The 13,062-nt window shown below is 40.8% G+C and overlaps 1 protein-coding gene across 7 annotated transcripts in view; it reads right to left on the bottom strand.

Moving 5' to 3' along the window:
* The window catches only part of LDAH (lipid droplet associated hydrolase), an 87,850-nt gene that overhangs the window by 61,517 nt on the left and 13,271 nt on the right, over nt 1–13,062 (bottom strand). For all 7 annotated transcript variants that reach the window (XM_059660456.1, XM_059660459.1, XM_059660460.1 and 4 more), the window contains exons 3-4: nt 6,895–7,038; nt 1,366–1,535 (exon numbers count right to left, since the gene is read on the bottom strand). In XM_059660456.1, coding sequence (XP_059516439.1) covers nt 1,366–1,535; nt 6,895–7,038 — 314 coding nt within the window. The remainder of the gene's footprint in view (nt 1–1,365; nt 1,536–6,894; nt 7,039–13,062) is intronic.

The raw sequence follows: 13,062 nt of genomic DNA, 5'->3' as shown, positions 1-13,062 counted from the left end.
TTAGTGGATAAAGCATCAACCTGAGGACTGAAGGGTCCCAGGTTCGATTCCGGCCAAGGGCACATGCCTGGGTTGCGGGCTCGACCCCCAGTACAGGAGGCAGCCGATCAATGATTCTCTCTCATCATTGATATTTCTCTCTCTCTCTCCTTTTCCCTTCCTCTCTGAAATCAATAAAGAAATATATATTAATAAAAAAAAAAAGATGGCAACCTCCTGACATAGAGGAGAGTCAGGAGGCACAGAAGAGAGCAGAAGCCATGCAAAAGGAAGGAATCACTTCCTACCTTGCCTCCTGATGACCAGGTTCAATGGCACTCATGCTCCCATACACCCTGCAGCTACTTAATAGTTACCACACCCATGGCTTAGTCTGTCTCCTCCTTCAGACTTCAGACTGTCTTACCTCAAAGACTGCCTCATTCATTGGGAAGTTCTCAAACCACAGCACGAGGTCTGACATATGGCAAAGCAAGTATTTAATACTAGAGGCCCGATGCACGAAATTCATGCAAGAGTAGGCCTTCCTTCCCCCTGCTGCCAGCACCCAGGCTTCCCTCACAGCCCCTGCTTTGTCCGGAAGGTTGTCCAGTCTAATTAGCATATTACTCTTTTATTATTATAGATGTTTTTTGAATGAAAAAATAATTTATGTTGTGAATTGCATCCATTCAATGGGTTATTTCAATGGTATGTGTTACTGAAAGTATGAAGTTTTGTTTTGAAGTCTCTTGTAGTTTCACTCTCTCCTGAGCACTTTCAATAGGTCATTATGTCTCCAGTGTCTCTGGCACATAGTGGCACCTAATTAGTGTTTATGAATGAATGAATCAATGGATGAATGAATCAGTAAGTGTCTCAAAAAGGCTGCCAAGCTATAAAACTGATAATAATTCATACTTGGGCCTAAATAAATTAAGATTTTGTGTTTCATAAAGACAGCTGTTTTCCTATCAATGATGATGATACATTTTCTTCCTTTTATAAAGAGGCATGAACATTTGCAATCTCTCCCACATAAAGATAGATTCTTTTCTAAGTCTTACCTAGTGACCACTCTTAAATATTCCTTCATAAAAGACAACAAGTTACATGCAACTAATTCCAGATAACCCTAGATTAAAAGGCATTCAGTTGGAAAATTCCTACCTCCTTCAGCATTATTTTTTCAAACATGGAAATAGCATGACCATACACTTGCACAGGCCCACAGTAATATGGGGAAAAGGATAAAGGCAGCTACCAACTATCCTCTCTCTGTTCCATTTGTCAATTAAACAAGAGACACAAGGACAAAGGAAAGCCGAGGGGATCAGTGCAAGTGCACAGCCGGGCGCCCACAGCCGCCTCCTGGGGCACACTTACTGGGAGCTCAGGCGCGTGCTTCAAAATCTGAAGGGCAAAATAGCTGCCTATTGAATGGCCGATGACCACCAGCTTGGTTTCCTTTGGCACATGAGTTCTCAGGAAAGCGACCTTGTGTTCTACTTGACCACGGAGTCCATAGATGTCCTTAATTTCTTGAGCATTTGGATCTAAAACCAAAAATATAAGCATGTTTTTTACTCAATAAGTAAAAGTAATAAATTCACTGGGGAAAATATTTTTAAAATAACAGTAATAGTAACAGTAATTACCAATTATGTGACGCCAGCAGTGTGCTAGCTAGCATGTTAGGCACTACTTAGATTACCTCAACAACAACCCCGGACAGGAAGTGTCAGTATGTTCATTTTACAGAAGCTCACAGACATCAGGTGATAGAATGACAGACACATACTAAGTAAGAGGGGGAGACTCAAACCAGGTCTCTCTCTCCTCACAGTCCACGAATTTTCAAATATTCCGAGACTATTCAAATATTCCATGGCTATTTCATAAATATTCAAATATCCCTAAATTACTGTTCGTTCAGGCCAATGGATCTCAGAACCCTCTGCAGGGATTGTTATAACATTGACCACTGGGCCCCACCACAGAGTCCCTGATCCAACAGGTCTGGGCTGGAGCCTGGGAATCTGCATTTATGAGTTTCCAGGAGATGCTGAAGTTGCTGGTCCTAGGGTCACATGTTGAGAACCACTGTTTAGGCTAATTTATATTCTCCATAAACAACTAAGAAACCCCATGACATGCTTCATTTTTTTAATATAATCTTTGTTTGCCTGAAGAACTCAGACTGTGGAAATGCTGTAAGCTGTTTCTTTTAACCAGCACAGTCCTGACCTGAAATCGCCTCTCTTCCTCTCAACAAATGAACTGTCCTCTAGATTCCTCAAGACTAATTAAAACTTTATCTAGAGCTAATCTTCAAGAAAAAGAAATGAGCCTTCCTTTGCGTTTAACCAGTACTCTGCTCTGACTATAGCCCTTTGCACAACTGTATGGGTGCCTGTTTATTTCCTTTCTTAGGCTGTGAGCTCCGTGAAGGCAAGGTCCATCTCTTCATCTCTGCGTCCTCTGTGACTAGCACAGGGTAAGTATTACTTATTTAATGAACAAAAATATGTAATTAGGGCAGTGTTAACTATCTAAAGAGTAGTGAATAACAGAATCTTAGACTGTTATATAATTGTCCTTCTCTATAGTTTAAAAAAAAACTTTCTCAAAATAAAAGTTTTAAATTAAGAATGCTGTTCCTAGCTATCCCACATTAATTTTATAGGGAAACCAGCAGTCACTTCTTCATTACTCCCAATGGAATACAAAAGCACCTAAGGACTTTTCTAGGTTCGTGCTAAACACGGGAGGCAGAGGACGAGCACTGTCTCCAGTCCTTTGCGCTTACTTAAGTCACCGGTGCAAAGGTCTTCCTTTCACGACTGTGCCTGGAGTTTTCTAAGCTGATGAGAAAGTACACTTTCACCTTTAGGCCTCGACTGTCCCCGGCTCCCCAAGTATTCTGTAACCTCCCTGTACCTGAACATTGGTGGGAGTCTGTTAGCCTTCAAGGCATGCCCCACAGAGAGGGGATGATAGGCAGGCGCTATACTTAAAACCACCACCTTACTTAAAAAACAAACAAAAAACTCTGTAAACTCCAAACATGTCTTATAGAATAGTTTTTAATTATTATTCTCCAAACAGATGGTGAAATACAGGGTAATCAAATTATGCTTTCCACTTGACTAAAACCAATGGTCTGGAATTTCAGTGGGGGGAAATGATGGGGCTGGGAAGAGAGAGAAAGATAGTGAGAGATGGACTGATTCAGCGAGGAGAAGATAATTTTATAGACTTAGCAAATAATAAAAGCAAAAGGCATAAAAGTGCGAGGTGTAATTTTGGACACAGCTATGATGTCCATGGCTGTCTGTGGTTATGGGAAGAGGCGGAACAAATAAGGTTAGAAAGGAAGGCAGAGACTGGATCCAAGAGGACGCTGAACATCACCAAGGAGTGTGGACCCCACAGAGTGAGCAGTGAGAACATACCTAAGGACTGTGACTGGAGGGGCAGCGATCTGGCCAGTGTCACATGACCTTACAGGCATTGCTCCTCCCTAGTCCTGCTGTGCTTCCTCCTTTTGTCTTCCCTGAGGCTCTAACAATTTGCTTGTTAACTCCTCCTACCTACTTAGAGACCTCCTTGTTTATTTCTAGAGGCTTGATTGTCTGATGTTCTCTGCCTTGGGCTCAGCTAGTCATTCCACTTTACGTCCAAGTCCTTCTGCTAATCACAGTCCTGGCAAGAGAGAAAGCTCTACTGGGTTTTCTCTCTCTTTCAGGTTTGAGGGCTGGAACTGGAGTGGTTTAGTGTTTCTTTGGATAAGCACGACCCGGGTTCATCATTAGTTGAAAGACTGTGTAACTTTTTTAGATGTTTTATCAGCTGAAACTAAACCACCATGATTTCCAGCTTTTATGTTATACTTTTTGAACAAATGACTTCAAATAGTTGATAATGAATCTGCCATCCAGGAAGCTGACTCTACAGTAAATCAAAGCCAGAAAGAGCTTATACTTCTAATTCCTCAAATTTTCTTTTCACACTCCTTTTCTGAGTCACCCCCTTCTGACACTGGTGAACATCTGTTCTCCCAATTATACTCAATTTATGAGCGTGATAATGTGGTGCAGTGAGAATATTATTTCCAACTGTTCATAATTCTAACATGTGCTAATATGAAGCAAAACATACTTTTAACACTTGATGTGTGGTTATAGCTTATGTCCTTTCTCTCAGTGATTACATACATTTCACACCATAGTTTGCACGTCAGAAAACCTGTACTTTAGAATAATAATCTTGGATGATGAATAATATATCTGTCCTGACTATCCAAAGCAATGTCCTCTAGCATGCATTTGCCAGCATAACCTCCAACATGTAAAACAGATGAAAGGGGAACTGTTCTGGGTGAATGGGGTACTAGGGAGGCCTGGAGCTCCACCTGCCCTTCCCAGAACTTTTGGGCCAGTCAAAGCACAGACGGACCGTCACTAACTTGAAAGGCGGCATTTCTACTCCTGTGTAGACCTCTGCAGCTCCACACATAATAACCTAGTAGGCTGTCCATAAACCCTTGATGTGATGAGTTGCCCTTTCACCCCCTCTAGAAACCACAGCTTCCTTGGCCCTGTGGTGGCCCTTTGGGCTAATGCCTCTAGATGGCACTGTTCTCATGAGGTAGCAAAGGACCCACGCTTTAATTACTAAGTTATTACCTCAATAGTACATAGTACACGGGCAGCCTAAGCAATAAGCATACTCAAACTAAAGTTATACATAACGAGATGTCAATTCAAACACGAATTAAAGGCACTTCCCAGAAATTCAGGCACGTACCAGGCACCTTCCCCTGGTTTTCCGCACCAGCATTGACTGGTGACGGTCTATGGCAGAGACTCTGAAAATGTGGTCCCAGGGCCAGCAGCATCCACATCTCCTGGGAACTTGTTAGAAATGCAAATTCTCAGGTCCTACCCCCACACCAACTGAAAGGACCCCTCAGGGGGTAGCACCCTGTAATCTGTTTTAATAAACCACCTTCTGGGATTCTGACCCATGCCCAAGTCTGAGAGCCCCGGATCTAGGTTGCCCTTCAAGAATCCATTTTCAGCTTTCCAAGTTGCTATTCATGTTCTGCTTGAATGATTGCTTTATTGAACCTAAAACTGCCTTTGGGCATATATCAAAAAGTAACTTAAGACAATAAAAATGCATCTTTTACAATATTTCATAGCAGAGCAAGTATTTGCTGTACATTTTATTCACTTTCAGTCACATTTCAATATGATGGGTTGTTGAAATAGATGTTTTTAATCAAGGCAATAACTGAAATATTCAGTGAACTTAGAATCACTCACTGCTAGGTAATCAATGTCTACCTACGTTTCAAAGTATATACCCTAGTCTTTAAGCAAAGTGTAAACATCTCTTAAGTAGGCTGTATTCCCAGGGGGATACATACATACCCGGGCACATACATGTAAACAGAGAGAAAAAGACACTCTGAAAAAGGCACACAGAAGAGTGTTTATGCAAGCACTTGCAATGAGTTCCTTGTTTCATCTACACTCCATTTATCCTGTCCCCTTTACAAGTCACAGCAGGAAAAGGGTCACAGAGAGGGTATAACTTGCGACCATGGAAGGTCTAATCTAGAAATCAGCTCAGAGCACTAAGCCTGACAACTCAGCCTCAGTAGTACCCAGCACGGCCAACTGAGATGACCCACCAGCAGCACACGCTGAACTGAATACTGAAGTGCTGGCTTCCTGCTGAGGTCCTGTGACTCACTAGCAGCCCATTTAGCTCTGCTGGGTCTTTCCGTCCTTGAAAAATAAGGGTTCCAGGTGGGATTTGATGGAGACACTTGTAGGTCTAAGATTCTATAATCCTTCTTTATTTCTTGAAAACTATTTTTTTTTTCAACAGTGGAAACTTTCCAACATACACAAAAGTACAAAGAGTAGTATAATAAGCCCCCATGTACCCCGTGTCCACTTACTACAACTATTTTTTTCTCTTTTTCCAGCTTTCCTGAAGTATGATTGAAAAATACAAATCATACATATTTAGGTTGTACATGTGACTGTTTTTAACCCTTTTCGGTCCAACGTGGAGGCTGACTTGACAGACCAGGCGCTAGGAGCAGGTCCAATGTCGAGGCTGAGGTCGACACTGCAAACCGGTTTAATATTCAATCCCGTCAATTAATTTGGACCAGACTGTTTGAATTCCAAAAATAAAACTGGACCGCAAAGGGTTAAAGGTGCACAGTGTGATGACTTAATATATACATTGAGAAATGATTACCTCAATCCAGTTGATACATCCATCACCTCACATAGAGCAGGTGAGAGGCTGGCATTGAGGCTTTGATTAAGGAGGCTTCCATTTCCAAAGACACTCATCTTGAATAAACACACAGCCAGCTGTATGTCACAGCGACTAGCAAAGAGCAGATAAAGAACTAGGCCACCCCACCCATGAGGTCCCTAACTCCACCTAGTCTTTTGAAACCCACACATGGTCTCTCCTTTGTTTATGCCCTAAGTCCCCAGGCGATCAGCAGGCCTGCTTATCACTTATTCTAAGTGCCAGTAAGAGCTTCTTTAAAGTAAGGACCCTGGCTAAAGAGCATGGTTTACAATAATTTTTCTCCATCACTCCTCCGTAGTACCACCCTGGAAATGCAGTGCATGCTCAGTCAATATACGGCTGATTACTGGTTGGTAAATAGAGGAGTCCTAGACAAATTGTTTAATCTGCCCAGATTTTTACAGAAAATTACCTGTAGAATTGACTCTAAAAACCCTAAAATTACTAAAATGTGGCATTTTGGGCCCAATGCCACAGGCACTGGTGTAACTCTTAATCTTAGCGGGCTCTCTGGAAACACGAACACTCCCTCGCTGTAAAGGAAAGCACGTGCTGATAAAGACATACCGTCCGAAGCGGCAAGAATCTTCTTGTCTTTGGGGGCCAGAACATGGCCAGCATGACTGATAATCCAAACTGGGAAGCGCCTGTTTACTGCAGAGTATAAAGCCTTTGCAAATGGCACATAAAAGGCAGAAAATCCTGGGTTACCTGAGAAAAGAAGCACAGGCCTTAGATTAACCAAAGCAATAAAACTCACATAAGATGATGTGCAGAATGGAAAAGGATTTTTTTCTCAACAAATCCGGTAACATTTACACATACACGTCAGTTTTAATATCCTTTATACTTTAAGTCTGGGAATGATCACTTAGACAATATCTACCCCTGCTTTGTTCTCCAACTGTTTCACATCAATTCTTCCTCCCCATGCCTCAAGTTAATAAATGAAACCACCAATCATAACCCAAATACTCAAGTCCTAACACCAGGAGTCATTCTTGGTTTCTCCTTGTTTTTCACATCCAGTTCGCCAGTAAGTCCTGTCCACGTGGCTTCCAAAATACATTTCAACCTTGTCCACTTCTCTCCTTATTATCACTTTCAGTTGGGTTTTCTGAACAGCCTTCTAAATGGGTCTTCCATCTTGTCCCCTTGAAGTCCACTCTTCAGAGCACCCAGACAGATATCGTCAAACCATGGCAGTTCTCTACTTAACCACCTTTCTGTGGCTTCCCACTGCCATCTGCATGGTCTAAATCATTAACGCTGCCTGTGAGCCCCTTCAAGATTTTACTTTGCACAGTTGCCAAGCTGCATGAAAACAAGTTAGTGTTGAGAATCTTTCACAAAGAGAACTTTAAGGAGGCTACTAAATGTTTCCTTGTCATTTATCACAAGTATTTACATTGTAAACAGATGTATAGTTTGATCTTTTGGGGAAAAGACCATCAAGTAATACAAGTGGGTTTTTCTTGTGTATGTTCAGAGGTATTTTGGACGTGGGTATGCTACAGAGAAAGAACAAATTAATGGTCTGTTAAAAAGAGTCAATCTGATACATCTTTAGGGAGAAAAGACAGTTAAAATGGGGTTTTCATCTTGGGATCATCATCCTTATGTCTTGATAGATACTAGTCGATTTCCATCAATATCTATTTCTCCAATCAATTTATCTGTTCTTTCTCCTGTTAGGTTTTCTCCTCTTTGCACTCACATGACATGGTTTTGCTGCACTGATTTCTTCTTCATTGTCTGTATCTCTTAGTTTCCTAGATAGGTAATGTAGCCAAGTGGATTAGGGCACAGACTCCTGGGCTGGAATCCTGGCTTTGTCACTGACTAAGTGTTTGACCTTTGGCAAGTTATTAAACCTCCGTGGGCCTTGGTTTCCTTGTCCATAAAATGAGGATAATACTCATACTAGCTCATGTGAGAACTAAGTGAATTAATGTAGGTAAAGCACTTATACACTGCTCAATGCATAAGTGCTGGACAAATGTTAGCTATTCATACTTTTCATCACAGTCTAGCCATGATGGTAATGTATGATGGCCTTATCATCCATACTGCTCTTTTGTTTCTGTCACATTCTAGTTCCAAATTCCTTTTTGTGATGGTGCTGGTACCATCTTTGCTAAATAGGTGAAAACCTCCTCAGGTGCAATAATATGCTCTTTGCTCAGCGGACTGGCCACCGTGCAGCTAGAGAGAAAGAAGGGAGGAGGGGTGTATCAGGATGGGGGCTCTTCCAGTATGGTGGATGTGGATGAGTCTGTTTCATGTTTTATTATTATTTTTAAATATATTTTTATTTATTTCAGAGAGAGAGGGAGGAGGAGAGTGAGAGACAGAAACATCAATGATGAGAGAGAATCATTGATCGGCTGCCTCCTGCACGCCCCCTACTGGGGACCGAGCCCACAGCCCAGGCATGTGCCCTTGACAGGAATCAAACCAGGACCCTCCAGTCCATTGGCTGATGCTTTTTATCCCCTGAGCCAAATCAGCTAGGGCCATGTTTTATATTTAAATCTTCAGTGAGTGTGGGATATTTTTTTAGTGTAAAGTACAAAGTAGCAATCCAACTTCTTTCCAAGTGATTAGCCAAGTGTCCCAAGTCCATTTATTATATAATCCATTCTTTCTGCATTGATTTGAAATGTCTTCTGATCCAATTCTGAATTCTTACACTAGCTTGCTAATTCTGATTCCAAATAAATTCCACTTATTTTTTTCCTTTTCTCCTCTGCCAGCACCAGACTGTCTCAATTACTGCATTGTGTTTTGAAGGTACAGCAAATCCCTTCTCTTTATTTTTTTTCCTAAATTTTCTAGGCTGGTCTCCTAACCTTGGAAATTATTTTCATGAGTTTCAATTTTAAAATAGCTCTTTGGAATTCAGATTGAAATTTCATCTCATTTATACATGAATTTAGAAAGATGTGATTTTTTTTTTACATTACTGATTATAACTTCAGAATGTGTTATGTTTCATATTCAAATGTCTTATGTTTCTCAGCAAAGTCTCTTAGTTTTCTTCATACAGCCATAAAATATTTAACATTTTTAAATGCTATAACTTTTTTTTTAAATATATTTTTATTGATTTTTTACAGAGAGGAAGGGAGAGAGATAGTCAGAAACATCGATGAGAGAGAAACATCGATCAGCCGCCTCCTGCATATCCCCCACTGGGGATGTGCCCGCAACCCAGGTACATGCCCTTGACCGGAATCGAACCTGGGACCTTTCAGTCCGCAGGCCAACGCTCTATCCACTGAACCAAACCGGTTTCGGCTAAATGCTATAACTTATTACACAACAGGCAGTACTTAAGTGCTTTACATATATTATTAACTCATTGTTCTCACATGAGGTACTACTATTATTTCCATTTTACGGATAAAGAAACTGAAGTCCATAGAGGTTAAGTAACTTGCCTAAGGTCACACAGATGATATGTGGTCAATAAATATTTGATGACTGAAAGAAGATGCAAAACAAAATATTAATACTGAATTTAAAAAAGAATATAAATTACCTGCTCTAGGATCTTTTACATACCCTGTTTTAGTTAATCTTACAGTAGCTCTATAAAGTAGTTGGCATTATCATTAGGAATAATAAATGGACAGCCACTTGAACAATACCAGGCACATAGTAGTTGCTAAATAAATGGTAGCTACTATTACTGTAATTATTATACTTAAAAAAACTTTTTATTGAATAAATTAAACATGTAACATTCTGTAAGTTTAAGCTGTTAGCATGTTAAAACTGGTCTAACATTAAGGAGAATCCAAAGATAACAACTACATAATTTAGATGCAATAGTTACCATGACAGGACATATAAAACCATAAGTACCAAATAATGGAGCTGCTATAAAACAATATTCTTTTAGTTACCAATGATTTATTGACCACTTACTATCTGGAAGTCACAAGATAGAGAAGGGCCTCTTTGTAATTCACACTTTCTTAGGAGAATATATACACATAACTAAATAAGTAAGTAAGATAATTCAAGAGTGTGATGACTCTATGAAAGAAATAGGATTGTCCTGCTGGTGTGGCTCAGTGGTTGGGCATCAACGTATGAACCAGGAGGTCATGATACATTCCCAGTCAGGGCACATGTCCAGTTGCAGGCTCCATCCTCAGTGGGTAGCTGATCAATGATTCTCTCTCATCATTGATGTTTATATCTCTCTTCTCTCCGTTCCTCTTTGAAATCAATAAAAAATGTATTTAAGGAAAGGAAATAGGATCATGTGATAGAGAAGGAAAGAGATTAGGGTGGCCTGAGAAAAATGTCCGAGAAAGTGGCATTTAGCTAAGACCCAAAAGATGAGAGGAAATCGATCCTGTAAGGATTTGAGAGAAAAGCATACTAGGACGGGAGAAGAACAGGTGCAAAGGCCCTGAACAAATAAAGAACTTGGCTCTTAAAGAAACAGAGAGTCCACAATGCCGGTAACATGACAATCCAACTTGTAACAGAGGTGGACAATGTAAGGCAAACATAAATGCCATTGCATACTTTATCACTTAAACGTTATGGCTTATGTTACACTTTATGAACCATGAACTAAACTTCCTGGGTAGGAAACCACAAAGCAAATTAAAAGGGTCTTGTTTATACAACCAAAATCATCAGATATATGTCTGTATATATATAAAACTCCAGGTGTAGCGATGTTTGAAAACATTCCAATACAGTAATACAAGTAAAACATTTTATCAAAGGATATCAAAATGTGTTATAAACACATGCGTGAACACACACACGGTCAAATGCAAGCCTGCTCTGAGCAATGTCTAGCAGAGCTGTGGCGACCATCGTAGTAAACTCCTAAGTGCTCAACATGGCATGTACTAGTACACTTAATGCCTTCCAGTTACTCCTGAAGGGGACTAGCTTCCATATATCAAAGCAATGTGGCATAGCACCTCTATGGAAGGTTGTCACATGGACAGAGCCTTCTGCTCCATCTCTAATCAGTGTACTCACAACACAAGACATGTCCCATGGTTCCATTATACCCATCTGAGATTTACAATGATCCAATATATTCTACAGTGGGTTCTCAAATTGCCTTCCTTTGCTCATTTTACTTCTTAAAGAAAGTCCAAGGATAGTACCACTTAATAGAAATTCTGCAACAAGGGTTCACTGGAAAAGATGAAACTAAATGAAAAGTTCTTCAATATGTGGATTCACTCCTCATTAACGTTGCTAATTTAAAAGTGATGAATTAATTTTGCTAGCTGCAAAAGCCAAGTAATTTAAAATGAAACGTTATGTCAGTCTATTCAGAGATGGATTAAACATGATGTCTGTAGTGGTTTAACAAACCTTGAAATACTATCATCCGAAATTTCCCCAAAGTATAAAGAGACTAGCCTCCCAAACTGCCCCCGCCCCAAACAATTCTAAATCCCACCAATAATTGAGCAGTACCAGCCTATAGCTCCCACGAACACCAAGGGAAAGGGCCAGGGGCAGCAAGGAGAATAGAAGGGCAGACATAAAAGAACACCAGGACACTAACTGTGACCTGAAAATGCCAAAGCACTATAAAATAACGAGACTACAAAACAACAAACGTTTTCAGCTTCCCTTTCTCCAGATCCTCACCCTGGCTCTTCCCTATGCGGAACTCTATTCCTTCAATATTCTCTAACACCTCCTAAACCTCACTGAGAGAGCAAAGACTTTTGCAACACAGTATTCCTAGCACCTCGTACAACTGAGTGAGTGACGAATACCTCTGAGTGGGAAGGAGAGTGAGCTGTCTGCTCCACTTACCAGTTCACCTTATAACAGCCTCGCCTCCTCTAAGACAGGAGTCATCGATCAACTCTTCAGTCATTCCCACACATTCCCTGAAAGACTTGACCCTTCACTGACAGTTTCACTTGCCAGTCCATGACCAAGATGATTTCACAATCTGGGTGGACTGGCCAACACCTTTGTCCCATAATTGAAATAATTCCGAAAGTCACATCAGTCCCCTGCTGGGCTGGTTAAACACAGCTTGCCCTACCCCGCGTTTCTGGTTCAGAAGGTCTGGGATGGGAGCAAGAACTTGCATTTCTAACAGGCTTACAGATGATACCGCTGGTCTTGACACCAAGTTTAAGAAGCACAGGCCTAGAACTTCTCATTACCCAGAAGTGGTTAGCAACCAAAGCATGCTACCTTACCAGCTGTTCAGCTTCATCTTCTTCCCTTTTAGACCTCACTCCTAACACACATGCTATTTGGTCACAACGCTGCTCAAATTTTTTCTACTTGTTTTTTTCGTCGATAATTCCTTTCATCCTGCATATCTGCTATTTTCAACGCTGACCACTTTTCTCAAAGCCCCAACCCACCCTATGCCATCCTTATTATCAACAGATCACCTCAACTCTTATTTTAGACAGAGAGAGGGAGAGAGAGAAGCCTCAATGCCGGAAGCTAATTCCAGCATGTCATAAATGCAGGAAGTTTCATCAAAAGGTTGATGGAACTTGGGGATTCAGCAGGGCTGAATACATATTACCTGCTTCTGGAATAAGGGCATTTCCCCACACCTAAAGATCTGTATATATTATTGCCTGTTACCAGACAGCTGAGGGCATTTTAATCTACATGTTATTGCCTCCTGCTGGCCAAACATCTGAACAGCCAAAGGCAGTTCCCCCAAAACAGACAATGCCTACTGTATACTAAACCTTAACCTTT

The sequence above is a fragment of the Myotis daubentonii genome, chromosome 12 (assembly GCF_963259705.1).
Source record: "Myotis daubentonii chromosome 12, mMyoDau2.1, whole genome shotgun sequence".
Taxonomy (NCBI): Eukaryota; Metazoa; Chordata; class Mammalia; order Chiroptera; family Vespertilionidae; genus Myotis; species Myotis daubentonii.
Note: the sequence above shows the minus strand (reverse complement) of the source record. Positions and strands in the feature narration are given on the sequence as shown.